General features: G+C 43.6%; 1 protein-coding gene across 3 annotated transcripts in view; it reads right to left on the bottom strand.

Moving 5' to 3' along the window:
• Positions 1 to 574: 574 nt before the first annotated feature.
• ercc2 (excision repair cross-complementation group 2) overlaps positions 575 to 27,987 on the bottom strand; it is an 87,506-nt gene continuing 60,093 nt past the window's right edge. For 2 of the 3 annotated variants that reach the window (XM_063064864.1, XM_063064865.1), the window contains exons 17-23: positions 24,102 to 24,223; positions 15,176 to 15,268; positions 12,140 to 12,212; positions 11,266 to 11,336; positions 6,682 to 6,825; positions 2,577 to 2,720; positions 577 to 1,444 (exon numbers count right to left, since the gene is read on the bottom strand). In XM_063064864.1, the coding sequence (XP_062920934.1) occupies positions 1,352 to 1,444; positions 2,577 to 2,720; positions 6,682 to 6,825; positions 11,266 to 11,336; positions 12,140 to 12,212; positions 15,176 to 15,268; positions 24,102 to 24,223 (740 nt within the window). In that variant the 3' untranslated portion in view covers positions 577 to 1,351. Of the gene's footprint in view, positions 1,445 to 2,576; positions 2,721 to 6,681; positions 6,826 to 11,265; positions 11,337 to 12,139; positions 12,213 to 15,175; positions 15,269 to 24,101; positions 24,224 to 27,987 lie in introns of all 3 variants that reach the window. The other variant, XM_063064863.1, reaches the window with a different exon arrangement.

Here is a 27,987-nt window from a genome sequence, read left to right as displayed (position 1 = left end):
ACGCTGGGCCGATTTCGAAAGTTCGGGTGCGGACCAAAACATGGCAGCAGAGTCCAGACCCTGAGCTCATGGACGCGTCAGGGCCCGGGTCCTAGTGCGAGGAACAACTGATGTTTGGACAATGTAAACACTGGGCCAGATGGATTGATAAGGCAGGGTATCTGGAGCAGAGGCAAGGGTCAGGCTGGTTCTGCTCGCTGCCCTTACACATTCACTCTGCCCTTTGCTGAACTGAGGCTGAGGCCGTGGGCCTGCCCCGGGCTTTGTGTCTGAGGACTCACTTTCATTCTAAATGCTATTTGTTTCCACAATTTGTGTTTTCTCTCTCTCTCTCTGCACATTGGGTGTTTGTCTTTTTTTTCAATGCGTTCTTTTGGGTTTCTTGTTTTGTGGCTACCTATAAGAATACAAATCTCAAGGTTGTATATGGTATACATTGATAATAAATGCACTTTTAACTTTGTGTGCTCTGCTGAGAATTTGAAGCCTGTACTTTGTCAGATTTACTGGTTTATTTCCTACCACAGTAGGAAGTGAAATTCTTTCATCTGCATCACGTTTGGTGTTATTCGGCTCCTCGCATTGGGACACACGTTGTACATAAACCACACACACTGAGGTGCAAAGGAACTTGGGAATCCTTGTTCAGGATTCCCTAAAGGTTAATTTGCAGGTTGAGTCGGTGATGAGGAAGGCAAATACAATATTAGCATTAATTTCAAGACGACTAGAATATAAAAGCAAGGATGTAATATTGAGGCTTTATGAGGCATTGGTGAGGCCTCACTTGGAGTATTGTGAGCAGTTTTGGGCCCCTTATGTGCTGACATTGCAGAGGGTCCAGAGGAGTTCATAAAAATAATTCTGGGATTGAAAAGCTCATCATATGAGGAGTGTCTGAATGCTCTGGGCCTGCACTCACTGGAATTCAGAAGAGTGAGGGGTGATCTCATTGAAACCTATCGAATGTTGAAAGGCCTCGATAGAATGGATGTGGAGAGAATGTTTCATATGGTGGGAGAGTCTAAGACCAGTGGATCCAGCCTCAGAACAGAATCACAAGAGATACTGCAGGTGCTGGAAATCTAGAGCAAAACACACTATATGCTGGAGAAGCACTGTTGACAATCAGCCAGAATGATCAGCTGTCTAAAAAATACACTTTATCAAGTTTTGGTGTCAATAATATTCCAATCAATGTCACACAGGAGAATCATCGCTGTTCTCCATGGTGTGTCCATATGATACATCCACCACTACCAAATGCTGAGCGCCAGTAACTGGTGATTAGATCCCCAAAAGCCTGGGCAACCTCCACAACAGCTGGGTCAGCCATCTGTCCATCCTGCCTTCAGACTTGATGGGCGATCTCTTGTATCCTGTTGAGTATCTCCTCAGATTCCAGTTGTTCAATTGAGAGCAGTGACAATCCTAACTGATCCTCCTAGGGTGCAAACAGGGGGAGAATAACGATTCAGCAAGTTGCAGTGATTGTCATTGAGTTAGACCATTTTACCTCTGCGGCCCCATTGCCCATGGGTAAATTGGTGGCTCTCTGTATCTTTCCAGACGGGAGAATGAGATAGGATTAAAGAAGCAGGAAGTGAGAGAGTGGAAGTGTGAGACAATGAGAAAGCAGAGAAGATAAGGAAAAATAAGGTGGTGAAATGATAATAAAGAAGCAACCAATGCAGAAGAGAATTTTGAAAGCCAGAAAGGGAATGACAGAGAGGTAGAGTGAGTGAATGTGAGTGTGAGAGAGAGAGAGAGAGTGAGAAAGAGTGAATGAGAGAGGAGATGAGGGGGAGAAAGAGCAAAAGCAAGGGTGAGTGAGAGAGAATGCGTGAGAGAAAGAAAGAGCATGAAAGATACAGACAGACAGAAACAGAATGGCAGAGCTGTAGTGCGAGATGGTGCACGTGGAAAGGTGCTGAGAGGTGGTGATGGTGAGAGCACTATTGCTGACAGACTGAGAGGCTGCCAGAGGGAAACGGGGCAAGGGCGATCAACAGTCAAGATACAAAGTCAGCTGGAGTATGAGTGACAGTGAGAACATGGGAGACCCCACAGTGAGAGCACAAGAGAAAGTCATTGGGTGATGGTGTGAAAGAGCGAGATGGCACAAAAACGCCAGTGAAATTGGACTTTAGAAGAATATGGGTGACATTATTGATCCTGAGGAGGTACAACAGAGTAGATACTGAGATGTTTCCACTAATAGGAGCCCCAAAGTGAGGTTACAAGATGAGGAGATGGTCATTTATAATGAAGGTGATTAGAAAATGCTGTTTGAAGAGGGAAACGAGTCTCTGAAATTGCTATCCCATAGGCTGGTGGTACCAGATCATTGGTACTTAAGGTGGACATAGATAACTTTTTGAAAGGTTAGAGTCAGAATGATGGGGAACTGGTACAAAGTTCAGGGTTGAGAGTGAGTGAGTAAGAATGTACAAGAGAAGGTGAACCATTTCGGGAACATGGTGGGGAGAAGTGGGGAGGGAGAGGGAGAGATATAATGGTACCAGAGTAAGTGAGACATTCAGGAACATCGAGAGGAGAAGGAAGTTAATGCTGACCTGTCGGAAAGGCTGTGCCATCTGCCGCAGGAAATGCTTGGCTATCTGCACAGACTCATCCACCGTCAGATTCAGGTTACTGTCAGTGATGTGTTCCTGGATCCAGCGAGGTAACTTCCCCCTTTTATCAGCCCGAGCGTAACGCTATCAGGAGAGAACAATTACTGAAAGGTTACTCAGTGCAGCCAGGATCCCCGTCCCACCAGCCATCCTCAGTGTGTAGCCCGAGTCTGTTGCATACACAAGTATCATCTGGTCCACACCTCTCTGTCCACCAGGACAGTCTCCACTACGTGCTGGGATTATGGGAACCTGGGCGGAACATGGGTTTGGTTTCATGAAGTATGCTAAGGGGGCTCACTGCCAATCCTATTTCCAACACTCAAATCACCTCATCACATGAACTAAACTTTTCCTAAAGTTATTCTCAGCATTCATCATCTTGTAACTGAATAACTACCTGCTTATTGCTGGTATTTACTCAGCCTGGGTTGGGAGCCCTTCATCTTTATGTCCTCAGCCAAGGAGTCAAGAGACAGCTGTACAGACCATTACACCAATCTATCTGTCTGCACTAGGCTTGTGACCTTCACTGGCTTGCCTAGTTAATTATCTGTCTGAATGCCTCTTTAACTTTGTGAGTGTTTCTGCTTCCACCACCTCCTCTGGCCGCAAGTTCCTGGGGATTTATCAACATCTAGATGTTCCATTACACTTTTGTAATCCTGCCCTGCTCCAGTTTACCCACACACTCTCTCTAAACTCACTATCCTTCACTTCTCTCTGCTTTGTGAATATGTATGAGGATTTTCCCTTCAATTCCTGGCTCCACATATACACCAAACCTTGGAATCTTTCCCTGGCTACCGTCTTGCTCCTTATATATGTAGAAGGTCCTGGGATTCTCCTTAATCTTCATAGTTAAAATTTCCCATACTAATTTCTTAAAATTCCTCCCACGTTAGTTTCCTCAACAACAGCTATCCCTTAATCCCATTAGTTCATCAGATGATTCAACACAGAAACAGTGATGCCTGCCACTGATAATCCTATTTGTCCATATTAGACACAGATCCCTCTATACTATTCCAATCCAAGTACCTGTCCACATTCCTCTCGGCCTCCCTCGTAAATGCCTACCGTGATGCACACCAATGATAATCCTGTTTGTCCATATTAGACACACATCCTCCCACAAAATTCCTATTCGAGTACTTGTTTATGTGCTTTGTGTTTCTTTTTTGTTCTGATTGTACTTTATTGTATCCATCATCAGAGATCCCCATCATCCAGACCATAGCCTCTTCTCGCTGCTGCCATTGGGTAGAAGGTACAAGAGCCTCAGGACTCGCAACACCAGGTTCAGGAATCATCAGGCTCTTCAACACAGGGGATAACTACACTCACTTGCCCATCCATTGAAATATTCCTACAACCAATGATCTCAAATTAAGGACTCTTTATCTCTTTCTCTCATGTTCTTGTTATTTATTGCTATTTATTTATATTTGCATTTGCACAGTTTGTTGTCTTCTGCACTCTGGTTGATCGCTCATTGATCCTGTTATAGTCACTACTATATAGATTTACTGTGTATGCCCACGGGAAAATGAATCTCAGGGTTGTAAATGGTGATATATATGCGCTTTGAAAATAAAATTTACTTTGAACTTTTCTTGTAAGAACTGTATGATTTATGTTTGTTTGTAATTGCTGCATCCTCCAAGAGGACCACCTCGTCACAAACGAGAAAATCTGCAGATGCTGGAAATCCAAGCAACACACATAAAATGCTGGAGGAATTCAGCAGGCCAGGCAGCATCTAGGGGAAAAAGTACAGTCGACATTTTGGGCCAAACTATTTCACCACCTCGTCGTTGGGTTTGGAGGCTTGCGTGCCTCAACGACCCAGACAGCTATGCTGGTAGGAGTCAGGACTTTGTACTTTGACGCTTGGTTGGGTCATCCATGCCAAACAGGTCAAAGGGTAGAGGCCAGACTAAGAGTGGTCCACTGGTCCTCTAGGTTCAGGGGTTCAGCTCAGGGCTGACAAACTTGATTGGTCAATCAGAAATGTTACGGAAACAGCAATGAAGAATTCTTCTACATCTAAGTGCAACAACATCCCCGAGTCTCCATCTGGGACTTGCATGGCCGACAGCAGTGAAACTGAGAGGAAGCTACCTACACAATGAAGGAAGCCCTGAACAGTGCCAGAGATGGAGGTCTATGAGAACGGCTGAGAGGACCATCTGGGACATTTATCAGGAGCACCACATACGCAGGGCTCTTATAATTATCAAGGCATCCTCTTTGGCTTTCTACAATCAGGCAGGAGACTCCGATGCATAAAGACAAGAGCAGTAGGGATGGCAAACAGCTTCTTCCCACAGGTCATCCGGCTGCTGAACTCCCTCCTGCATCGCATTCAAAGTGTCACCGGAAAATTTGTACTGTACCCTAAAAGAGTTAATTTATGCACTCTATTTATCTATGCGCAATTCATTTGTAGATTTAATTCTTCCTGGAACATCGTCTCACTTGGTGGTATACGTGTATATAGTTAAATAACGATAAGCTTGACTTGACTTGATAAACCAGGTTTACCGCTCTGTCTTCATCCATTTTCTTCCTGATGAAATCTTCACTAACCTTTGCCACCCAAGGTCCTCTAATCTTGCTGTCTTTGGTTGTTACCCTTATTGGAACATGCTGGTCCTGATCTCTAACTCCAAGTACTCCCTCTTGTCAGCTGTTGTTTTACTTAAAAGCATCATTTCCCTATCTACTTTTGCCCTGTCCGTTAAGAAATCAGCCTTTCCCCATTTCAAGATATTATGGACCAACCCGATCCCTTTCCATAAATACCTTGAAGGTTACAGGATTGTTTTATTTTAATTAATAATCTGATTGATTGATTGATTGAGATGCAGCACAGAATAGACCCAACCGGCCCTTCGAGCTGCACTGCCCAGCAACCTCCGATTTAATGCTAGCCTAATCAAGGGACGATTTACAATGACCAATTACTGGTAGGACTTTCGACTGTGGGAGGAAACCAGAGCACCCGGAGGAAACCCACGCAGTCACGGGGAGAATTTACAAACTCCTTACAGGCAGCGGCAGGAATTGAACCCGGGTCGTCTGTACTGTAAAGTGTTGTGTTAACCACTGCACTAAAACGCCACCCCAATTGTGCTCACTGTTTCCAACATATTCATACTTACAGCACCTTTCGCAGTTTCTCCCTCCTCTTTCAGAACGTTCTGCACTCGGAGGGGGCTCAAGGGAGAAGACTGATTGATTGCTGACCCAGTCCTCAGAATGACAGCAGCAACAGATAAATGGGATGCCTCCATGTTGGAGCAATACCGTAGCTACACAGATATTGATTACCATTCTTTCCATGTCATCTGGCTACAACCTAGCTTAAAGACATAATGCCAGCATCCCTGCTACATGGTTTGTGATGTCTTCTCAAAGGATGAGCAGTAATTGCTGGGCTTGTCAGCAAAGTTTCCATCCCACTCACATGAAGGGATGGTAGTTAGCACAATAGTTTACAGCAGCACCTCCAGGAGGACCACAACCTTGCCATGGTTTGGAGGCTTGCGTGCCTCAGTGACCTGGAGAGCTATGTTGACTGGAGTGAGTGCCTTGGGTTTTGGCTCTTCATAGGGCTATCCATGCCCAACAGGTCAAAGGGTTGAGGCCAGACTAAGAGTGGTCCACCAGTCCCCCAGGTTCGAGGATTCAACTCGGGGCTAACAACCCTGACTAGTTAAAAAAACAATTGTTATGGAAACAGCAAGTGCTCCGGTTTCTTCCCACTGTCCAAAAATTTACTGGTTGGTAGGTTAATTGTTAGGTAAGGATTAAATCGAAGGATTTCTATGTGGCATGGCTTGAAGGGGTGGGGGTGGTGGAGGGAGGGATGGATAGATAGATAGATAGATAACCCAGCTGTGATCTCGCCACATACATCACAGAAATTAATCCCTTGGAGCTGAATGGACACTTCTGTGTGTAACACACACTTTGTGTACAAGTTGATCCTCTCTCACTGACTCAGACAAATTCTTTATTGACAGATGTTACAAATTACCTTGTCTGCAAAAATCATTAATCCATAATCAGTTTTCCCTCGAATGGCTCGTCCCACGCACTGAGCTGCATGTCTCATAGCATCAAAGGTCAGGAAATCGTTCTCGCGAATTTGGAACTGGTCCCGTGCATATTCCAACCGAGCCTGTACAAAGGAAACACAACTTTCAGAGAGAGGAAGATAGAGGAGAAATTTTTGATCTGGCTTTGAAGAAAAAGATATCCTCCCACATTGGCAATAATTATCTCTACAATTGGCTTCTCTCCGAGACATTCTCTGCAGAAGCTCTTCCCTCATTGTAACCTTCTTTAGATCAACACTCTAAGACTAAAAGATATAGGAGCAAATTAGGCCATTCGACCCATCGGGTCTGCTCTGCCATTTCATCATGGCTGATCCATTTTCTTCTCAGCCCCAATATCCTGTCTTCTCCCCATAATCTTTGACACCCTGATTAATCAAGAACCTATCAACCTCCACTTTAGATATGCCCAATGACTTGGTCTCCACATCCGCCTGTGGCAATGAATTCCACAGATTCACCACTCTTTGCTACCTCTGTAACATCCAATGCTCCAGTGATGCAAAGAAGGGTCAGATACAGTAGTTTGGGCTGAGGTAATAGCTGGACTTTACTCTGTATCTAACCTAGTTGTTTCTATTCTGAGCCTGAGTCCATAGACCTCTTGCTTAATGGTATTGGTCCATGGCATATAAAAGGTTGGGAAGCCCTGGTCCTGAGCATGTTTGATGACACCGTGTGAAGAGCTTTTGCCTATATCTAATCCCCCCAAGAGGGGCACAACCTGGTTTGGAGGCTTGCATGCCTCCATGACCAGGAGTCACGGTCACCTACACCAAATAAGATTAAAGGTTTGAGGCCAGACTAAGAGTGGTCCACCGGTCCTCCAAGTTGAGAGATTCAGCTCAGGGCTAACAACCCTGATTAGTCAAACAATATTGTTATGGAAACGGTAATGAAGAAACCTTCTACGTCTGAGTACGATGGTATTCCTGAGTCCCCACCCGGGACTTTCATGACTGACGGTAGTGAAGACAGAGATGAAGCTACTGCCGTGATGTAAGAAGCTCTGAGTACCACCAGAGACGGAGGACCTTCAATGCTGCCCTATACCCGAACTGTTTAAGGTGACAAATTTTGCTCCTCACCTAATCATGCTAAGTTGCTGTTTGAAAAGAAAAATTGCCAATGCTGAACCGATAAATAAAGCCAGCAAAGTCTGCAGATCAGCAGGTCATTTGGCATGTGTGGAGAGAGAAATGGTGTTAATGTTGCCCTTAACCTGGACCGAAAAGCGAGAAGACAAGTGAGTCATAGAACCATAGAAAAGTACAACCCAGAACAGGCCCTTTGGCCCATTTGGTCCATGCCAAAACCATTTAAACTGCCTAGTCCACTCGACCTGCCCCGGGACCATAACCCTCCATATCCCTACCATCCATATACCTATCCAAACTTCCATTAAACGTTGAAATTGAGCTCACATACACCACTTGTGCTGGCAACTCATTCCCCACTTTCACAACCCTCTGAGTGAAGAAGTTTCCCTCATGTTCCCCTTAAACTTTTTACCTTTCACCCTTAACCTATTAACTCTAGTTGTAGTCCCACCCAACCTCAGTGGAAAAAGCCTGCTTGCATTTACGCTATCTAAACACAAGATAATTTTGTATACCTCTATCAAATCTCCCTTCAATCTTCTACATTCCAAGGAATAAAGTCTTAATCTATTCTATCTTTCCCTATAACTCAGGCCCTCCAGATCTGATGTGGTTTGAATTGTAAAAAAAGAAAGACCACAAGATAGAGGAACAGAATTAGGCCATTTGGTTCATCGAGTCTGCTCCGCTATTTCATCACAGCTGATCCTGCCTTCTCCCTGTATCACCTCATGCCCTGATTAATCAAGAATCTATCAACCTCTGCCTTAAATATACCCAATGACTTGTTCTCCACAACCTCCTGTAGTAATGAATTCCACAGATTCACCATTCTGTGACTGAGCAAATTCCACCTCATCTCCGTTCTAAATGGAATTTCCTCTGGAAGTAATTTGTTGAAACTATTAGGCTGAATATTCATGCCTCTATTCTGAGGTTGTGTCCTCTGAAAGGGTGGAGAGAGAAAAAGACTGCGTTAGGATGGCAATCGGGGTTGTTCCAGTGACACACGTGCAGCTGAAGGTTGCAAGTGCTTGTTACATCATAGCTGATCCCTCTGGAGGAGTGCACATCGAGGGAGATGAACTGGGTATTAGCGAAGCAGAACACAAAGAGGCTGAAAATCTGAAATTAATGAGAATTCTGGGGATACTCAGCAGGTCAAGCATCGTTGGTGGAGAGAAAAGTACCGTTACTTCCAGGTGGCTGACATTGTCTCAGAACTGGCTGGTTCACATACGTACTGGAATTGTTTAAATTCAGCATTGGGTCACAAGGGCCTGGGTGGAAGAGCTTTTTTAAGGCAGAGGTTGATACATTCTTCATTAGTCAGGGCATGAAGGGATACAGGAAAAAGGCAGGAGATTGGGGTTGAGAGGAAAATGGATCAGCCATGATGAAATGGTGAAGCAGACTCAATGGGCCAGATGGCCTAATTCCGCTCCTATATTATTGATAGAGGTATACAAAATTATAAGGGGTAAATGCAAGCAGGCTTTTTCCACTGAGGTTGAGTGGGACTACGACTGGAGGTCACTGGTTCAGGGTGAATGGTGAAAAGTTTAAGGGGAACATGAGGGTAAACTTATTCACTCAGGGGGCTCTGAGATTGTGAAAAGAGATTCCAGTGCAAGTGGTGCATGTGAGCTTCATTCCAATGTTTAAGAGAAGTCTGGATAGGTACATGGATGGTAGGGATATGGAGGGCCATGGTCTGGCTGCAGGGTGATGAGAATAGGCAGTTGAAGTGGTTCGACGCAGACTAGATGGGCTGAAGGGCCTGTTTCTGTGCTGTACATTTCTATGACTCTATTTTGGGACAGCAAAGGCAGAGAGCAAGAATTGGTGCAGAGTTAAAGTGACAGGCAGTTGGAAATCCAGGGTCACTCTTGCAGACTGGACACAAATGCTCTGCAGTCACCCCAATCTGTGTCTGGTTCCTCCATTGCTCAGGACATGATAAACTGAGCAAACACACTAACTAGAAGTACAATTAATTAGTGTAGTGCTTCATCTGAAAAATGCACTTGTGTTACTGAATGACGGGAAGAAGAGATAGAAGGTAATAAGCAAGGATGTAAAACTGAGGCTTTATAAGGCACTAGTGAGGCCTCACTTGGGAGTATTGTGAGCAGTTTTAGGCCCCTTATCTAAGAAAGGATGTGCTTACGTTGAAGAGTGTTCAAAGAAGGCTCACAAAAATAATCCTGGGATTGAAAGGCTTATCATATGAAGATCATTTAATGGGTCTGAGCCATCAGAAGAATGACGGGTGATCTCATCGAAACCTATCGAATGTTGAAAGCCTCGATAGAATGGATGTGGAGAAGATGTTTCCCGTGGTGGGGAAGTCTAAGACCAGAGGGGACAGCCTCAGAATAGCAGAATAGAGGGATGTCCATTTACAATGGAGGAGCAAAGGAATTTCTATAGCCAAAGTGGTGAATTGGTGGAATTCGTTGCCACAGGCGGATGTGGTGGCCCAGTCACTGGGTATATTTAAGGCAGAGGTAGGTAGATTCTTGATTAGTCAGGACATGAAGGGATACAGGGGGAGAACACAGGAGATTGGGGCTGAGAGGGAAATGGATCAGCCATGATGAAATAGCAGAGCAAACCCAATGAGCCAAATGGGCTAATTCTGCTCCTGTATATTATGGTTTTATGTTGTGTCTCCCGCTGCTGAATTGAAAAGTGCTGTGAGAATGGGCATGAGAAACTGAACCCAGAAATCACTGAACAGAGTGCTGGAAATCTTAAACACAATCCACTCCCCACCACCCACACACAGACATTACGTACTGAACAGACGTACATCCATGGAAAATCACCTACAGAACAAAACATTAAAATTGTTGCCATGGCATCATTATGAGTCAGCAGAATACTTTTACTTATTGAAGTTCAAGTTGAAGTGTAATTGTCAGTCAACCAAACACATGTATACAGCGGAAAGAACAGTGTTCCTCCGGGGCCAGGGTCCAGGACACAGTTACGCACAGACCTGAGCGTGGCCTCCCTGTGGCAGATGAGGAGAACACGGACCAACACACCAGTTCACTTTGAGCTGCCGGTGTCACAGCAAATGGAATGGGTGCAACCTGGGTTAGGTATGGAGTAATATCTCCATCCTACACCCTGAGGACAAACAAGTACCTTCTATGTCTCCAGTTCAACATTTAACCATTTGCAACGAGATTTTCCCATCAGGTATCTCGCCTCCTCCCCACCCCACTTGGCAATGCAAAGCAACTGATTCCTCCCTGGTTTGCTCCTTCATGCCCAGTGCTCACTCTTCCTCTAATCACAGTTTTCAATGTGATTTTACATGGACGTATGTTCAATACAGAATCCTAACCACATCACGAACCTAGCCAACAGCATGAGGAGTGGAGTACTCACCTTCAGAATCCTGCTCTGAGTGTAGACGTAGGGAACACCAAACATAATGACAGCTCTCCCATAGTGATGGACTGTCGGTAAACATACAGAATAAACATCAATAACGGTAAGTTCAGTGCAAACTCAAACATTTTTCCATGAGCATGCTTACAGCTCACCCTCCTCCTTCATCCCATACTCTCCCCCTTCCATCGCCTAATGGCTTCCATCCCCTCTGCCTAAACACCACCTTCTCCACATTCCTCAACAATGTCACCTGCTAGGTCAACCCTACGCTCTTCTCTGGAATCTATCTTTTCCCACCCTAGCCCAAAACCGGTCTCATCTCCCCCACCCCTATCTGGAACTTAACTCCTTTAGACATCTGCAATGGGGTTATAAATCATAGAGTCTGGTTAAATGGGTGGGGTGTGATATTGTGAAATCAGGGCTTGTGAGCATATTTCATGTTCCCAAGATTTATCCTGCCGGTGAGGTGAGCAATATCCAATTAAATCCAACAGTCATAAAGTGGAGGGGTGGAGATTTGTCTCTACCAAAGGAGGTGTAAGGTGCTCCTTCCCTGCTTAGCCCCCGATTAGAGTTACATGAAGCCATGGGAGCAGGTCGTATGAGCAACTGGTGCAAATGACAGGTTCTGGTTATGCGATCACTGTCGCCAGACAATCTCTGAAGAGTACTGATAACTAGTAGGGTTTTGCGTCTTGTAAAAACACTCCCCAGAAGAAGGCAACGGCAAACCACTTCTGTAGAAAAAATTGCCAAGACCAATCATGGTCATGGAACGACCACGATCACCGATGCCATACAAGACGGCACATAATGATGATGATGGTGACTCATAAAACAGTAAAGGTTTTTTTCTGGCACTGACCAAAATCTATTCCCTCGGAGACTTTCCCTCTTGCGACAGACAGCAGAATAGCCCCTCGCCCATTCTCACATGCCTGAAATAAGAACACAAAAATTTCTGAGCAACAGCTACGGACTGCAGAATGAAAAGGCACCAGGAACATACACAAGCAATGTTTTCACCTGTCAATCACTACTTTGGCAGAAGTTGCAAAATCATTGGTAAGGTACAGGCACATTATGATCCAGCTTGCAATTTGCAGGAATAGAGGAAGCCTTTTCAGGTTGGCTGCTGGTGACCAGCGGTGTTCCAAAGGGGTCTGAGTTGAGACTGCTTCTTTTTATCTTTATATGTCAATGATTTGGATGATGGTGTTGATGGCTTTGTGGCCAAGCTTGTGGATGTAATAAAGACAGGTGGAGGGGCAGGTAGTTTAGAGGAAGTAGAGAAGCTACAGCAGGACTTAGACAAATTAGGAGAATGGGCAAAGAAGTGGCAGATAGAATACAGTGTCGGAAAGCGTATGGTCATGCACTTTGGTAACAGAGATAAAGACATTGACTATTTTGTAAATAGAGAGAAAATTCCAAACTCTGAGGTTTAAAGGGACTTGGGAGTCCTCGTGCAAGATTCCCTAAAGGTTAATTAGCAGGTTGAGTCAGTGGTAAGGAAGGCAAATACAATGTTACATTTACAAATTTACAAACACATTTCGAAAGGACTAGAATATAAAAGCAAGGATGTAACGTTGACGCTTTATAAAGCACTGGTGAGGCCTCACTTGGGAGTATTATGAGTAGTTTTGGGCCCCTTACCAAAGAAAGGATGCACTGACATTGGAGAGGGTTCAGAGGAGGTTTACAAAAATGATTCCAGGATTGAAAGGTTTATCATATGAGGAGCATTTAATGGCTCTGGGCCTGTACTCACTGGAATTCAGAAGAGTGAAGGGGGATCTCATTGAAACCTATTGAATGTTGAAAGGTCTCGACAGAGTGGATGCGGAGAGGATGTTTCCTATGGATTGGGGTCTAAGACCAGTGGACAGAACCTCAGAATAGAGGGATGTCCATTCAGAACAGAGATAAGGAGGAATTCCTTTAGCCAGAGAGTAGCCAAGTGAATCTGTGGAATTTATTACCACAGGCAGCTGTGGAGGCCAAGTCATTGGGTATAATTAAGGCAGAAGAACTGGCCCTTCGGATCACAGTGTTCTGCTGATCCAATAAAATTAGTAATCAAATGGCTAACTGCTAATCTCTTCTGCTTAAACATTGTCCATATCCTTCCATTTTCCTCAAATTCATGGACCTAGCTAAACATCCCCTAAAAGTCCCTAATGTATCTACCTCTACCACCACTCTAGGCAGTGCATTTAAGGCACCCACCATTCTCTGTGTAAAAAAAAACCTTCCCTCTCATATCTTCTTTGACATTACTCCCTCTCATCTTAGGTGCATGCCCTCCGGTATTAGATATTTTAATCCAGGGAAAAAGATACTGTCTGTTTATCTCTGACCCTCATAATCTTTATAAACCTCTATCCCAGATCTCTCAGCATCCGCCTCTCCAGGGAAAACAACCCAAGTTGATCCAACCTCTCATTTTAGCGCATGCCCTCTAAACCAGACAGCATCCTGGTAAACCTCTTCTGCACCCTCTCCAAAGCCTCAACATCCTTCCTGTAATGGGCCAACCAGAACTGTAGGCAACACTCCAGATGCAGATTATAAAACTAGGGTTTTTATAAAGCTGCAACATAACCTCCAGACTTTTGAACTGAATGTCACAACAAATAAAGGTGAGCATAGCATATGCCTTTTTAACCACCTTATCAACCTGTGTAGCAATGGCAGGGAGCTATGAACTTCGATCTCAAGATCCCTTTGCTCATCAACATTGAAAAGGGTCGTCTTTACAGTGTAGATATTTATCTTAACTAGGTGCAACACCTCACATTTGACTGGGTTAAACTCCATCTGCCATACTTCTGCCCATATCTGTAACTGATCTATAACCCGCTGTATTCTTTGCCAGTCTTCTACACTATCCACAACAACACCATCCTTGGTATCACCCATAAACTTACTAACCCACTCATCTACAATTTCATCCAGGTCATTTATATACATCATCAACAGCAAAGGTCTCGGTACAGATCCCTGCAGGACACCACTAATCACAGACCACCACCTAGAATAAGTCCCTTTGACCACCACTCTCTGTCTTCTATGGGCAAGCCAGTTCTGAATCCAAATGGCCAATTCACCATGGATCGCATGCATTTCAATCTTCTGGATTAGCCTCCCATGAGGGACCTTGTCAAAAACCTTACTAAAGACACGTTTCTCCATTGACAAACAGAATTCTGGACCATTTATTCTGAGACAAATTTCAAATTTCACCATTTAATTTAAATTTAAAATAATCTTGATTGTTATTATGTTTTTTTTAATAAATTTTAATTATGGAAGTGATCTGTATAACAGTATTCAAGACAAACTTTTCACTGTATCCTGGTAGACGTGCCAATAGACCAATACCAGTAGCAATACATTTGGAGCACCATGTGGAGTAACAGATGCCTTGTTGAAGGAAGGTGGAGGCTTCAGAGAGGTGATTAGACTTTACAGTCAGCATGTCATTGTGGAAGATGGAGGCTTCGGAGAGGTGATTAGACTTTTACAGTCAGCACGTCATTGTGGACTGAAGGGCCTGTTTCTGTCCTGCACGGTTCTATGTTCAGTGTCAGTGACACTGAGAGAACCCTGCACTCTCCATCAGATAGAACCTAGGCAGCGCTGCGCTGTCGGGGAAGTGTTTAGGGCAAGACTTTGGGAAGGGATGTCTTTCTGCTGAGACTTGGTCTGGGAATAAAAACAACGATGTAATCCAAGAAAGAACTGAGGTTATTTGTCAAGATCAGTTCAGCTCCCAACCACAGGTCAACAGACAGATGAGCCAGCCATTTACCATTGCTGTTTGTGGCAGGGCTTCTCATTCACAGCTCAGAGTGTCCCACCTCCCTTCCAATCCCTCCAGCTCCATCTCACTTACCTCCTGGTATTTCTCCAGAGCTACGCTGGTCTCAGCAGCGTCCTGCGTTTCGATGAAAATAAGTTTATTTCGTTGAATGTTTTCTAGAATGCCCTATTGAGAAAAGGAGAGAAATGTGGGCATTACAGCCGGAATGTGGAAAGATTGGAAAGATTTAGCTTTGAGGCATTTTGATTAGCTGAGAAAACAGGGATGTGCACTTAGCCCGCTGCCCTACTTCCGCTACACCCATGATGACAGCTCAAATGCCATCTATAAATTTGTTCATGACACAACTGTGTGTTGGCAGAATTTCAGTTGGTGATGAGAAGGCATATGGGAGCGAGATATATCAGCTAGTTGAGTGACTTGGATAGATGGGAAGAATGGGCAGAGAAGTGGCAAATGAAATACAATGTTGGAAAGTGTATGGTTATGCACCTTGGCAGAAGAAATAAACGGGCAGACTATTATTTAAATGGGGAAAGAATTCAAAGTTCTGAGATGCAACAGGACTTGGGAGTCCTCATGCAGGATACTCTTAAAGTTAACCTCCAGGTTGAGTCGGTGGTGAAGAAGGCAAATGCAATGTTGGCATTCATCTCTAGAGGAATAGAGTATAGGAGCAGGGATGTGATGTTGAGGCTCTATAAGGCGCTGGTGAGACCTCACTTGCAGTACTGTGGGCAGTTTTGGGCCCCTTATTTAAGAAAGGATGTGCTGACGTTGGAGAGGGTACAGAGAAGATTCACTAGAATGATTCCAGGAATGAGAGGGTTAACATATGAGGAACATTTGTCCGCTCTTGGACTGTATTCCTTGGAGTTTAGAAGAATGAGGGCGGCCCTCATAGAAACATTTTGAATGTTGAAAGGCATGGACAGAGTGGATGTGGCAAACTTGTTTCCCGTGATGGGGGAGTCTAGTACGAGAGGGCATGACTTAAAGATTGAAGGACGCCCATTCAGAACAGAAATGCGAAGAACTTTTTTTAGTCAGAGGGTGGAGAATCTATGGAATTTGTTGCCACGGGCAGCAGTGGAGGCCAAGTCATTGGGTGTATTTAAGGCAGAGATTGATAGGTATCTGAGTAGCCAGGATATCAAATGTTATGGTGAGAAGGCGGGGGAGTGGGACTAAATGGGAGAATGGATCAGCTCATGATAAAATGGTGGAGCAGACTCGATGGGCCGAGTGGCAGACTTCTGCTCCTTTGTCTTATGGTCTTATGAGCGGGGTGAACAGAAGCAAGTTAGTACAGATATCCGTCTGACAGCCTTACTCACAAACGATGTCAGCACAGGTCTGGTTGAGATCCATGTGGTACATCGGTGAGGCTGGGTAGTTCATGCATGGCACATTTAAGGTGATGGTTAAGAATACAAAGGCAGAGAAGGAACAGGAATCCACCCAGCAGATCAACAGGATCAGGCAAGGAGACCACCTTGCTTACCATTCGTATACATAGAACATGGAACAGTACAACACAGGAACACGCCCTTTGGCCCACAATATTGTGTCAAGTCAGCTAAAAGGTAAATTTAAAAAGCCAAAAACTAATCCTTCCTGCCTACACAATGCCCATATCCCTCCATCTTCCTCATATTCATCTGTCTATCTAAAAGTCTCTTAAAAGCCTCTAATGTGTTGCCTGTCGCACCATACCAGGCATCCACCACTCTCTGACTAAAAAAAACTTACTCCTCACATCCCTTTTGAACCTACCCCCTCTCACCTTCAATGCATGCCCTCTGGTATTAGACACTTCTACCTTGGGAAACAGATATTCCCTATGCCTCTCGTAACCTTATAAACCTCTATCAGATTTCCCCTCAGTCTCTGCCGCTCCAGAGCAAACAACCCAAGTTTATCCAGACGCTCATGATAGCAACGTCTCTAAACCAGGCAGCATCCTGGTAAAACTCTTCTGCACAGGCAAGAACATTGGTTGATGGGGGAGTGTAGCCAGAACCAGACACCATAATTGACAGCCACACAAGAAGGCAAGAACAAATGTCAGAGAGCAGTATTGATGGGTTTTCGATACCGTAAGCATTTCTGTGGCAGTAGATATTACCCCAAGATAGAATGTTTCTATTGGTACTTCAGGATCAAGGATATCAATGAAGAACATCATGAAAAGAGAGGTTGAAGAAATAGGAATTGTACCAAAAACAGAGATGGAGCAAGAGATTTTACGTATTTATTTATTTATTGAGATACTGTGCCGAATATGTCTTTCTGGCCATTTGAACCGCGCCACCTAGCAATTTTCCAATTTAATCTGAGCCTAATCACAGAACAATTTACAATGACCAATTAACCTACTAACCAGTATGTCTTTGGACTATGGGAGCAGAGACAGTGATGGAGGGAGAGATGGGATCCTGCAAGCAGCCTTATGAAGATGAAAGGTTGAAGATCAGGAATCACTGAACTACACCTTGTGCTGAACATTAATCAAGTGCAGAAATAGGATGACAGAACAGATGAATGCAGGACAGACAGCTTTAGATTTATGAGACTTTGGGGAGGTGGGTCCATAAGAGATGGATGGGTTACACCTAAAAAGGACTTTTAGTTTTAAGATACTCTTGGACAAAGATAGAACTGGTCTACTCGTCTTTCATTTGGGCAAGTTAACTGTGATGACATTTGACAGGATCTTGCGAAGATTGATTGGGAGAGGTAGGTCTGCAAGTGGGAGGCTTTCCACTCACGCACCGCCCTCTGAGTGAGGAAGTTCCCTTCAGGTTCCCCTTAAATATTTTACCTTTCACCCTAAACCTATGACCTCTAGTTTCAGACGCAACCAACCTGAGGGTAAAAATACTCCATACATTCACTCTATCCATACCTTTCATAATTTTGTACATCTGTATATGATCCCCTAGGCTTCAATGAATGAGGTCCTAACCTGTAACTCCGACCCTCAAGTCTCGGCAACAGTGCATTTTCTCTGCACCGTTTTAATCGTTTTGATATATTTCCTGTAGGTAAGTGATCAGATCTGCACACAATACTCTTGATTTGACCTCAAACAACATCCTCAACACAACATCCCATCTCCTGTACTCAGTGCCCTGACTTGTGAAGGCCGATTTGCCAACAGCTCTCTTTACAACCCTATCTACCATAATTCAAGGAATTATGGACCTGTATTGCCAGGTTTCTTTGTTCTTCTGCACACCTCAGCCCTACCATTCACCGCGCACACCTTACCCTGGTTTGTCCTCCTAAAGTGCAACGCCTCACACTTGTCTGCATTATACTCCATCTGCAATGTTTCAGCCCATTTCTTCAGCTGGCTCAGATCACTTTGCAAGCTCTGAGAGCCTCCCTCACTGTCCAGTACACCCCAAATCTTGGTCTCATCCACAAATTTGCTGATCCACATTATCATCTAAATCATTAATACCAATGATAAACAGCAATGAACTCAGCACTGAACCTTGTGGCACACTGCTTGTCACAGGCATCCAGTCAGAGAGAAAGCCAACACTCTGGCCAGCACTAAATCCAACTCACTATTCATCCTGAATACCAAGTGACTTAACCTTCTCGACTAGTGCCACCCTCAGGGGAGTGAGTGTTTAATAGACAGTAATAATTATATTTTAATTTGAATTTGTCCACTGTCTTGTGAATATTTGATGTTTTATTTTGTGCAAATAAACGTATGTAGCTTTGTAAAAAAAAACGGTGAAGTAGACCCTTCATACAATATAGGCGAAATGTGTGTCAGGTGAGCGTGCGGGGAGGAGAGCATTGAGGGTATGGGTTACCTCAAATTGGAAAATTCAATGTTCATACCGTTAGGTTCCTCCAACTTTGTCATGGGGTTTGGAGGCTTATGTGATTCAATGACTTGGAGAGCAATGTTGGCTGGAGTCAGGGCTTTTTGCTTGGCTCTTTGTAGGGGTACCCATGCCAAGGAGGTTAAAGGGTAGAGTGGTCCTCCTGTTCTGGGGTTCAGCTCAGGGCTATCATCCCTGATTGAAACAAAATCGTTACGGAAACATCAATGAAGAATCCTTCGACATCCAAGTGTGATGGTATTCCTGAATCTCCAGCCGAAACTTGCATGACTGACAGTAGTGAAAACTAAGATGCTGACACGATGAAGGAAGCCCTGAACACTGCCAGAGATGGAGGACATTCGTGCTGCCCTAAACTCCAGCAGTGAAACGGGCAGTAGGTGCTACCACTGGGTTATAAGGCATCCAAGCAAAATAAGGGATGTTCTTCTTTCACTCTGCTCTTACGATGGAGAAGACAATGAACAGACAGGTCAGTGTGAGATTGGGAAGGAGAATCAAAATTACATATACCCAGAAGCTTGAGATGGAAAGAGCACAGATATTCTGCAAAATGGTCTCCTGGTCTATGCTTCCACCAATGTGGAGGTGGCCGGAGCAGATTTGAAAAGGTTGTTTCTTTTGACTGGGGAACCTGGAACTAGGAGGTCAATCTCAAAGGGCAAACAAATATGAGACATTTCTTAACTCAGAGGGTGTTGAATCTGTATAATTCTCTACCATGTATTGCTGAGGAGATTCAGTTATTGACTGCACTGAAGACCCAGCACATCTTCAAGGAGCAATGCCTCAAAAAGGTGGCATCCACCATTAAGGACCCCCATCACCCAGGTCATGCCCTCTTCTCATTGTTACCATCAGGAAAGAGGTACAGAAGCCTGAAGGCACACACTCGATGATTCAGGGACAGCTTCTTCCCCTCTATTATCAGATTTCTGAATGGACACTGAACCCATGAACACTACCTCATTACTTTGCCTCCACAGTTGCCCGTAGCAAAGAATTCCACAGATTTACTACTCTGGCAAAAGAAATTCCTCTTCACCTCCATTCTAAAAGGACATCCCTCTATTCTGAGGCTGTGTCCTCTGGTCTTAAACTCTCCCACCACAGGAAACATCCTCTCCATTCACCATTCGGTAGGTTTCTATGAGGTCACCCCTCATTCTTCTGAATTACAGTGAATACAGACCCAGAGCCAAACACTCTTCAGATGACAAGCCATTCAAACGTGATATAATTTTCATGAATCTCATTTGAACCCTTTCCAGTTTCAGCATATCCTTTCTAAGACAATGAACCTAAAACTGCTCACAATTCTCCAAGTGAGGCCTCACTAGTGCTTCATAAAGTTTCAACATTGTATCCTTGCTTTTTATATTCTAGTCCTCTTGAAATGAATGCGAACATTGCATTTGGCTTCCTCACCACCGACCGAACCTGAAAATTAATCTTTAGAAAATCCAGCACAAGGACTCCCAAGTCCCACTGCACCCCAGTCTTTTGTATTTTCTCTCCACTTAGAAAACAGTCCAACCTTTCATGTCTTCTACTAATATGCATAACCATACACTTCATTACACTGTATTCCATCCACCAATTCTTTGTACATTCTCCTTATCTGTCTGTCCCTCCGCAGCCTCTCTACTTAATCAAAACTACCAGCCCATCTACCTACCTTCATATCATCTACAACCTTTGTAACAAAACCATCAATTCCATTATCCAAATCATTGACACAGAACGTAAAAAGCATTGATCCCAACACAGTCCCCTGTGGAACACCACCAATCACCGGCAGCCAACCAAAAAAGGCTCCCTTTATTCCCACTCTTTGCCTCCTGCGGATCACCACTGCTTTACCCATGCTGGAATCTTTCCTGTAATACTATGGGCATTTAACATGTTAAGCAGCCTCATGCGTGGCACCTTGTCAAAGGCCTTCTGAAAATCCACGTAGATTACATCAACTGATTCTTCTTTATCTGACCTGCTTGTTATTTCTTCAACGAATTCCAACAGATTTGTCAGGCAAGAACTTCCTTTGAAGAAACCATGCTGACCACGGCCTATGTTATCATGTGCCTCTAAGTACCCTGAAACATCATCCTTAATAATCGATTCCGACCTCTTCCCAACCACTGAGGTCAGACTATCTAGTCTATAGTTTCCTTTCTTTTGCCTCTCTCCCTTCTTGAAGAGTGGAGTGACATTTGCAATTTTCTAGTCTTCCGGAACCACTCCAGAATCTAGTAGCTCTTAAAGGATCATTACTAATGCCTCCACAATCTCTTCATCCGCCTCTTTCAGAACTCTGGGATGTACAACTACTAGTCCAGGTGATTCATATATCTCTAGACCTTCCAGTTTCCCAAAAACCTTCTTTCATGCTAACTTCATACACTTCATGATCCCTGACACCTGGAACTTGCACCATACTGTTAGCCTCTTCCACAGTGAAGACTGATGCAAAATACCTGTTCAGTTCATTCGCTATTTCATTCTCCCCTATTACTACTCTGCAGCATCATTTTCCAGTGGTCCAATATCCACTCTCACCTCTTTTGCACTTCATGTATCTGAAGAAACTTTTGGTGTCCTCTTTAATATTACTGGCTACCCTACTTTTGTATCCCATCTTTACCTTCTTAATGCCTTTTTAGTTGTCTTCTGTTGGTTTTTTAAAGTTTCCCAATTCTCTAACTTCCCACTATTTTGTTCTTTATTATATGCCCTCTCTTTGGCTTTTATGTTGGCTTTGACTTCTCTTGTTAGTCACGGTTGTGTCATTTTTCTTTTAAAATACTTCTTCCTCTTTGGGATGTATATATCCTGTTCCTCTGAATTGCTTCCAGAAATTCCAGCTATAGTTGCTCTGCCGTTAGTGTTCTTTTCCAATCACTTCTGGCTAAATCCTCTCTCATGTCTCTGTAATTCTCTTTACTCCACTGTAATACTGATACATCTGACCTTAGTTTCTCCTTCTCAAATTTCAGGGTGAATCCGAACATAGTCTGATCACTTTTCCCTCAGGATTCTTTTACCTGAAGCTCTCTCATCAATTCTGGTTCATTGCACAACACCCAATCCAGAGTAGCTGATCCCCTAGTTGATTCAACCATGAGCTGCTCTAAAAAGCCATCTCATAGGCACTCTTGAAATTCCCCCTCCTGGAAACCAGCACCAACCTGATTTTCCCAATCTACGTGCATATTGAAATCCCCTATGACTACTGTAAAATTGCCCTTTTGACATGCATTTTCTATCTCCTGTTTTAACTTATAGACCACATCCTTACTTCTGTTTGGGGGTCTGTATACAACTCCCAATAGGGTCTTTTTCCCTTGCAGTTCCACAATGATTCAACACCTTCTGACCCTATGTCACCTCTTTCTAATGATTTAAGTTCATTTTTTACTAACAGAGTAATGCCACCCCCTCTGCCTTCCTGTCTGTCCATTTGCTACAATGTGTATCCTTGAACATTAAGCTCCAAGGTATAATCTTCTTTCAGCCATGATTCAGTGATGTCTACATCATCATCATACATGCCAATCTGTAACAGTGCTATAAGTTCATCTACCTTTTTCCAAATACTACATGCATTCAAACATCACAACTTCAGTTCTGTATTCACCCTTCTCGATTTTGTCCGTCTTTTACGTTACAACTCATCCTGTTGACTGCAATTTTGCTCCATCAACAGTCTTTCCTCACTACACATTGCCTCTGTTTATAAACCAGTGACCTCATCTTCAGCATTATCATCCCCCTTCCCTACCATACTTTTTGCATTGAAATGTATGCAGCTCAGGACACTAATCGCACCATGCTCAAACTTTTGATTCCTAACTTTGTCTGAGGTCTTACCAGAATCTGCCTCCACAACCTCCCCACTATCTGTTCTGGCAATCCGGTTCCCAACTCCCTGCAACTCCATCTTTTGTCCTAAACACACACCATTTGTCCTGATCACTTGTTGATGGTAGGAGCATGCACTCTAACTCTCTTGTGCTCCTAAACAAAGCTCATCATTGCAATGCAACACACACAAATACTAGAGGAACTCGGTGGGTCAGGCGGCATCTATGGAAATGAATAAACAATCAACATTTCAGGTCCTGACCCTTCTTCAGGACTGAGAAGGAAGGGAGGAGACACCAGAACAAAAAGGTGGAATAGGGAAGGAGGATAGCTAGAAGGTGAAACCAAGTGCAGGGAGAGGTAAAGGGCTGGAGAGGAAGGAGCCTGATAGGAGAAAGGGAAGGAGGAGGGGACCCATGGCAAGGTGATAGACAGCTGAGAAGTGTAAGAGGCCAGAGTGGAGAATAAAAAAAGTGGGGAAAGGAAGGGAAAATTTTATTTTTTACTCTAAGGAGAAAGGAAAAGAAAAAGAGAAGATTGAATAGATTAGGACTTTATCCCTTGGAATGTAGATTGAGCAGTATACAAAATTATGAGGGGTATAGACAGGGTAAATGCAAGCAGGCTTTTTCCACTGAGGTTGGGTGGGACTACAACCAGAGGTCATGGGTTAAGGGTGAAAGGTGAAAAGTTAACGGGAACATGAGGGGAAACGTCTTCACTCAGAGGGTGGTGAAAGTGTGGAATGAGCTGCCAACACAAGTGGTGCTTGCGATCTCGATTTCAATGTTTAAGAGAGGTTTGGATAGGTACATGGATGGTAGTGGTACGGAGGGCTTTGATCCCGGTGCAGGTCGATGGGAGTAGGTAGTTTAAATGGTTTGGCATGGACTAGATGGGCTGAAGGGCCTGTTTCTGTGCTGTACTTTTCTCTGACTTCATGACTCCATCGACCAGTTGAGTAAATTCAGCTAATTCAGGGAATATGATAGATATTTGCCTGAACAAACACAGCACTCTAAAGCGGTATTAATGTCTTCCTCATCAGTGATTTTAGATGGATGAAAGAAAAGTGGAGGGCTAAGTAGGAGGGAGGGGTTAGAATGATCTGAAGAGTATCTTAAAAGGTCGGCACAACACTGTGGTCCGAAAGGCTTATGTGGTGTTGTACAGTTCCTTATTCTATGATGTGGCCTGCCTTCCCAGCCCAACATCCAACTGTCTTGCAAGTTGAGTGAGACCGAGGTGAAAGAGCAACCCTTTACCTGCTCATACCAGGAAGCCACAATGTTCTCCATGTAATGATAACTGGTGAAGAATGCCACAATTCCATCTGGGACAATAGCTGACATCTCCAGCAGGAGGTTACCATAGTTACGGATCACAGCTAGAGTCAGGAAAGAAAAACAATGACAGCTTTAAACAGCTAGACTGAGGGTACACTGAACAGCATGGTGCAGCAACTGGTTAACTAGCTCTGGGCCAAAATAAAGTCTAGAAGTTGAATAGCTTTACATGGAAGTGTCATAAAATAATAGAAGTTTAGAAGTTAAAGGTCTTCTGTCCTTTGGGCAATTCAGTTATGCTTTTCTCTGCGATTATGCACATTCAGCTTTTATTTTAATGAGTAGCTTCAGACCTGGTTTAGGTCACTTCCTGTGCAGGTAGGAATTAGAAAGTAGGAAAGCACATTGGCTGGCAGGAGGCCAGAAGTTAATGTTAGGAGCTAAAGAAATTACTTTCTGAAGCCATCCTGTTGTCTTCCCAGCAGAAGCATTGCTTGTAAGTAGATGCCATATTATTTAGAAGTTAGTCTAAATGTATCAACAAGATTTTGTTGAAATAGAATGTTATTTTTGAGTTTATTAGGCATTAACCTAAATGCTAATGGTTTATACATAGTATTTACTTGTCAGAATACTATAATATTTCCCTGCAGGAAACTTAATGAAGTTCTTACTTACCTGTGTATATTTCCTTGTGTGAATGGAACAACATGGTAATTGCTCTGTATTTGTTGTTTTTCAGTTTCTCTCCTTATTCACTATGTCAGGCCACTGAGTCTGCAATAAACCCCAGGAGCTCAGAGGCTACACCCTGACTCCCGTCATTTTTTAAATGGAGTTTGGCTGACTGTCTAGTTGATGTTACAACACCTCAGCGAGGGCAGTAGAGAAGGCAGAAATGGGGACCATTCAGCCCATTTAACACAGTGGCATCCAGTCAAAGCACATTTCCCAACATTTTGTAACCTTGTGAAACTGTGAAATGAGTTTCGATTACAATACTGAAAGTGTGCAGTGTGGCTCAAAGAAGTTAAATAGCTTTTCACTATTCTAATCACAACAGGAGAAAGGTCAAACAAACAGTAACGTCAGAGAACAAGAAGGCGATGGAATTAAAAAGTCAGCTAAATGCAAAGCAAATTGTAAACACAAGCAAGTCTGTGGATGCTGGAAATCCAGAGCAACGCACACAAAATGCTGGAGGAAGGAATTTAAACAGCTACTGAAGCCAGTAGCAATCCCTTGCCTCATTGGGGAGTTAATAGGAAATTGGCAAAAAGCTGACGCCGAGTGAGCTAAGTTAGAAGACGAAAACAAAAGAGTCCAAAAGGAGTTAGAAGATGAAACAGAATGCTCCAAAAGGAGTTAGGAATCTTCAAGGGAAATGTTACAGATTTACAGGGACAAAGAAGTATGGATTTGGTGCATATGAATCAATTTCAGCTGAAATGCGAGAAATTGGTTAGAGAATAAAGTAAATGGGAAGAAGCAGCTAATTTAGCCAAGAACCAGGCAGAGGAATTAAAGAATTTCTTTAAAAACAGCTATAAATGTGATACAGAAATCAGTTTCTGTAAAAAGAAGTAATACTAGTGATCATACAAAGTGTTTAAAGCAGATACAACAGCTGCAGGACTAACTTGCTGCACAGAGAGGAATAATATGTACTTTTGGATCTGAAAGAGGGAAGGAGAGTGAATATGCAGATACAGATTGGAACGATTTAGCAGATGATGCAACTAGATATGGTTGTGATAATGACAAAGCGCTTTTTCCTGAGGATCCTCTGCCCGCATACAATGCTAAAGAATCGTTGGTGCCAGCGGTAACCCAGTTACTATTAGACAGGGAGGAGCTGGGGCAGGAAATCAAAACCAGAATATTACATACACTACTCCGTTTGGAGAACAGCAGCTGAGAGATATTGCTGAAGATTTTGGGATTTGTGGGTTTGGAGATGATCCTCGGGAACTGTTTCAAGCAACTAGTCATCAGAGAATAATGCATGGCCCAGATGACGCCAAGGAAAGGAAATTGATTATAATGTGTTTACATCCAAATATACACTTGGCTTTGCCAGATATACAGTAACAAGGTGGGGGAACAAATGAGGAATTAAAGACAGCAATACTGTCTGTTATGGGTATTAACAGAGGGGACCCGGTAGAGGCGCTAGCCAAACGTTACTAGAGCAGAGGTGAACCTCCCACTGTGTTTGCATCCTGTTTATGGACAGTGTTCCAAGGAGTATATGGAATAGCATTAGATTGAGACCATTTAGGACCAGAGCCCTCAAATAGATGGTTAAGGACACTGGTGTCTCACCCTACCGACGAATCTAAAAAGATATTAGAAATGTTTGATCCCCTGAATCTACACATACTGAGGCATCGATACTGAGGAAAATGAGTAGAGCATGGGAAAAGGAGACACAAGGGCCAAATAAACCCGCTAATGGAAAAGTGCTGCCTGTTGGAGGCAAGGTAACTGCCTGGAGTACTGAGGGGAGGGGGACCCACCCCAAATGTCACCCCACTACACTATCAAGTGACCAGGAAAACCAGAGGAAATGATACAGTGTAAAGAACAGGGAGACTTGGAGTTGGAGTATTTAAATGCTATATCTGTGGTCAAAAGGGACACATCAAGAGAGAATATCCAAACCTGAGAAGTGGGAGAGTAGGGCAAGGAGGTTTGACCTTGGAGGGGCCAGATAAAACAAGTCCTCAAGACAATGTGGTGGAGATATCGCCATCTAGGGGATTGTACTCTGAGCTTCGATGATGTCAGGCATCACCAACATGTGTGTGTGACTGGGAGAAATTCAGAGTTCAGCAGAGGAGGACAAAGGGCTTAATTAGGAAGGGGAAAAAAGATTATGAGAGAAAACTGGCAGGGAACATAAAAACTGACTGTAAAGCTTTTATAGATATGTAAAAAGGAAAAGACTGGTAAAGACAAATGTAGGTCTCCTACAGACAGAAACAGGTGAATTGATTATGGGGAGCAAGGACATGGCAGACCAATTGAATAATTACTTTGGTTCTGTCTTCACTAAGGAGGACATAAATAATCTTCCAGAAATAGTATGGGACAGAGGGTCCAGTGAGATGGAGGAACTGAGGGAAATACATGTTAGTAGAGAAGTGGTGTTAGGTAAATTGAAGGGATTAAAGGCAGATAAATCCCCAGGGCCAGATGGTTTGCATCCCAGAGTGCTTAAGGAAGTAGCCCAAGAAATAGTGGATGCACTAGTGATAATTTTTCAAAACTCTTTAGATTCTGGACTAGTTCCTGAGGATTGGAGGGTGGCTAATGTAACCCCACTTTTTAAAAAAGGAGGGAGAGAGAAACCGGGGAATTATAGACTGGTTAGCCTAACATCGGTGGTGGGGAAAATGCTAGTTAGCAAAGATGTGATAACAGCACATATGGAAAGCGGTGAAATCATCGGACAAAGTCAGCATGGATTCGTGAAAGGAAAATCATGTCTGACGAATCTCACAGAATTTTTTGAGGATGTAACTAGTAGAGTGGATAGGGGAGAACCAGTGGATGTGGTATATTTGGATTTTCAAAAGGCTTTTGTCAAGGTCCCACACAGGAGATTAGTGTGCAAACTTAAAGCACACGGTATTGGGGATAAGGTATTGATGTGGATAGAGAATTGGTTGGCAGACAGGAAGCAAAGAGTGGGAATAAATGGGACCTTTTCAGAATGGCAGGCAGTGACTAGTGGGGTACCGCAAGGCTCAGTGCTGGGACCCCAGTTGTTTACAATTTATATTAATGACTTGGATGAGGGAATTAAATGCAGCATCTCAAAGTTTGCGGATGACACGAAGCTGGGCGGTAGTGTTAGCTG

The sequence above is a fragment of the Mobula hypostoma genome, chromosome 12, assembly GCF_963921235.1.
Source record: "Mobula hypostoma chromosome 12, sMobHyp1.1, whole genome shotgun sequence".
NCBI lineage: Eukaryota > Metazoa > Chordata > Chondrichthyes > Myliobatiformes > Myliobatidae > Mobula > Mobula hypostoma.
This window is presented reverse-complemented; position numbering and strand designations above follow the sequence as displayed.